The sequence below is a fragment of the Buceros rhinoceros genome, unplaced genomic scaffold, assembly GCF_000710305.1.
Source record: "Buceros rhinoceros silvestris isolate BGI_N320 unplaced genomic scaffold, ASM71030v1 scaffold1150, whole genome shotgun sequence".
Classification (NCBI taxonomy): Eukaryota; Metazoa; Chordata; class Aves; order Bucerotiformes; family Bucerotidae; genus Buceros; species Buceros rhinoceros.
Genome location: NW_010388781.1, coordinates 493 through 4,342, shown reverse-complemented (window position 1 = coordinate 4,342; position 3,850 = coordinate 493). Strand labels below are relative to the sequence as shown.

Here is a 3,850-nt window from a genome sequence, read left to right as displayed (position 1 = left end):
TCCTCTCCCTCCAGAAGATACAACCCTGGACACAAAAAGCCAGTGTCCTGGTGGTTTACCTAGACAATGTAAACAAATCTCTAGCTCAAACTGTGTACACGGGCTAAAAAGACTAACATTTACATAGCGTACCACTTCCTTTTTTCACCGCTCGCATTTCAGACCTCGGGAGGCTGCATTTCCCTGTGAACAAACACCTGAAAGAGCAACAATCTTCAAAATGGATTTCACATTCTCTACACATTGCCACAACTGTCAGTGTGACAAAAATCCAAGTGAAAAGAAATATTTGGACTCCTAAATAATTTTGAAAGCTACAGTGTTAGAATATAAAGTGTCTGACCTAAAAAAAAAACCAAACCAAAACAAAAAACAACCCAACCAATCTGTGAACTAGGAGGCTAGGAAAAAGTAATCTATTCTCCAAAGATATGGAATTTTTATGGAATTTTGTATGTTTTTTAAAGCAAGTTCTACAATTCAACTTCCAAGTCCAGGTCAAATTAGTGAAGCCCTCCTGTTGTTTTCATGAGTGAGTACGACAGCACTCGGTCATTCACTACCTGCATTACCACCTAACAACGTTATTTCCTGTCTCCTACTTTCTTCCTGTTGTCTAAGCCTCCTGTTGCCAAGGTTACACTTCTTCAAGGTTGAGCCCTTGTTTAACCAAGTTTTGCTCCTTACTTACACAATCTTCCTCACTCAGATCTAGCACTTCCACACTCGTAATTCTCTTAGAAGAGGATCAGAGAGACTCCTTCTCTGGATCCTGAGCCGATGAGGTCCACATGGAGTCAAATCTTAAAGAATATACATGTTTACTATACGGATAATTGAAACTTTTTCCTGAAGTTGCCTTTAGCAGAAGCAGCTCTTGCAATAAAAACCATAGATATTAAATCAAAAGATTACTATAAAACAATTATCTGTAGGTCTCTGTGGAATTTATATTAATCTCAAATAAGCTTTGCTGAAATAAAAAGTACTTTCCATAAGCTTAATCTGAACTACTTAAGTCAACACATTTTGCTTGCTTATTTGACACAGCTTCCCAATTTAAAACACTTTGCATCTGTATTTTAAAATAATAGTTAGAAGAGAGAAAGCAGAGAGGTGCCTCTTTCACGGTATCTATAAGTCTCTGTGTGGGACTTTTACTTACTGGAATTTCAACAGAAATTTCTTATTTAATCAGAATATCCTTTGGAAGGAATTCACCTCAGATATTTCAGAAAAAGAAAGCAGAATTTTGTGGAGGTTTTTGTAGGGGTTCTAGTAAAACATTCTCAGAGTTTAGCCAGGGGCGTTTTCTCACCAACCCCCACCCGCCACTATTTTCACTGTTTTCCAACAATATGATACATTTTCTGAAATGCTTTTACAAATGGATAAACTGTCCTCCACCAGAAAGAACTGTAAGCAAAGCTTTAGCCAAACTCTTTATTGAAAACTGGGAATTCAAACAAGCAAGAGATGGTTTCTCATGGTTTAATAAGAGGCACTGTAATAGATTCCTTATTACACAGGTTTCCTAACTTCCATAAAGTATTCTCTTCTTCTTCTAAATTAGGAAAAATTACTAGCTTTTGAAAAAATTAAAATGGATAGATATCGAAAATATTCTAAACAAGTTTCGAAAAAAGTCACAAGCATATATTCTATGTAATACATAATTCTATAATAATTCTGTAATTATATAATCACATAGACATCTATAATTCTATATAATTCCTATATTCATATAGATTGAGATTTTTGGCTCTGACATGATTTCATTGCTTGAAAGGCATCTTTGAGGATGTGTAAATGCACCGAGATTTCTTCACACTGCATTCAGGCAAACAGCACCCCTCTTAACAGCACTTACAATAATAAACCACGTTGCTGCACTGAATCCCCCGGCAAAGCCTTCAAGTACAGTAAATAAACCAAGAGTTCAGTAATGTCTTGAGTTGCAGATACTGCGTAAGCTGGGTTTCTTTTTCTGTATTTACTGTAGAAATACACGGAGTTACACAGAAGGATCTACATCAAATCCAAATACCAAAAAGGCTGAAAGGGAGAGAATGGTCTTCCTTGTTGACCTCTTCAAAGACCAAGTGAAGGCACGTTTGTCTCTTGACTCTTGGATAAATGATGATGCCATTCGTGTGTATCTACAGGTAACCAGTCTTAAGAAAACAAGACGCCCAGAGATGCTAACTTTCAGCTGTTCTTCATCTGCTGCAAGAATAAACTACAGCCAGAATTCCTGAACGTGTTCTCAGATCTTAGGCATATATTTTCTGTGTTACACAATTTTAAGTATCAAAAGCACCAAGCTGCTCAATATTTATTGTCCCACTGCCTAAAATACCAACAATACCAGTGAAATTATCAATCTGAAGTACTGCTAAGCTCTTCCTGAAGAAAGAATTCCAGGTAGGCACCAGTTCACCCTGAGTACACCAAACTGCTCGAAGAATTGCTATTGCCTCCACTGGACTTACCCACAGTCATCATTTTAAAGGTTCAACTTATCTTCTCTCTCCACTCCAAATTTTGTTTTCTTTTCTCCTGATTCTGTGGAAAACTTCAGTTCAGAGCCCTTTTTCATAATTTCATATTCCTTTCATTATGCACATCTAGACACCTGAGTGAGACACACTAAGAGAACATTACTTTGTAATAAACTGCACATTTTTGTTTACTTATGTATTGCCTTTTTTTCAATTGCATGCTTTTGCACTTTGCTAAAATATTTATTTATATGACACCTGTTGAATAAAATTCTCCAGGTCAGCTAGGGAATCGTGAAGAGAATCACTCGTGTCTTGACTTCTGAGAAACAGTCGAAGGGTATCTAAAGCATTCAAAGCCTCATTTTTTGACGGTAAAGGCTGTTCAGCTCCCTGAAATTGATCACCTTCATCCTCATCTTCGCGATCAACAGATGTCCCAGCTTTATCTGATACATTTTCATTGGTGCACATCCTCACATTATTTGCGGGCATTTCGTAAGTTACCAAGCCATCATCTAGAGCTGCATATTCCTCCAAAGATAAACTTCCTGGAAACTCCACTCCCGCTGCCTGCGCACGTGCATTCAAATCAAAATCACTTTCAACCTCTGCGTTGTTACCATTTGCCTCGGTTTCTAATTTGAATCCTGCTTCACTAGAACCTTTTACAATAGTCTCCGGTGTTACTTCCCTCCAGCACAGGTACAACATCTCGATGGCATCAAGAAGGGTCAGCATAAACTCTTTATTACCTTCTACACAGTCAACAAACCTCTTGATAAGGCAGTGCCTGTATCTAACCTTCAGACTTCTGATAAGCCCTTGTTTAGAGCCTGGAGGAGAGAATACCAATTTGACAGACTTCAGGTTCTTTACTTCTGTGTGAGCTGGGTGAGCATCAACAAGAACAACCACTTGTCGCTGCTGTGCTTGAAATCTGCCATCAAGTTTATGCATCCACTGTTCAAACACTTCTGAAGTCATCAACGCCGTATCATTTGCTTCATAATCCACAGGTAGCGACGTCACATCTTTGAAAAAGCATGGACTTTTGTTTTTTCCTATAACAAGCAAAGGAAGTTTCTCGGAGCCATCCATATTTGTACCCGCCCCTACAGTTATTCTCTCTTTGCTCACTTTACCTACAGAACAAGTTTCACCTTTAAAAGCAAATGTGTTATGTGGTAACATCTGATACAACAATCCAGTTTCCTGTACATAAAACACATTTTTCAGCTGATAATCATTTAAATAATAAGGAAGAACATTTTGGTAACAGAGAGTTGGCGCATCCACCGCAGTAGTAGCAGCTGCTTCGACAGGCTGAGCTCTGAAAACTAAACCAT

General features: G+C 38.1%; 1 protein-coding gene across 1 annotated transcript in view; it reads right to left on the bottom strand.

Annotated features, from left to right (window-relative positions):
• Positions 1–2,744: 2,744 nt before the first annotated feature.
• TIGD4 (tigger transposable element derived 4) overlaps positions 2,745–3,850 on the bottom strand; it is a gene marked incomplete at its 5' end in the record, with an annotated part of 1,590 nt that continues 484 nt past the window's right edge. The window contains one exon of the mRNA XM_010131157.1: positions 2,745–3,850. Coding sequence (XP_010129459.1) covers positions 2,745–3,850 — 1,106 coding nt within the window.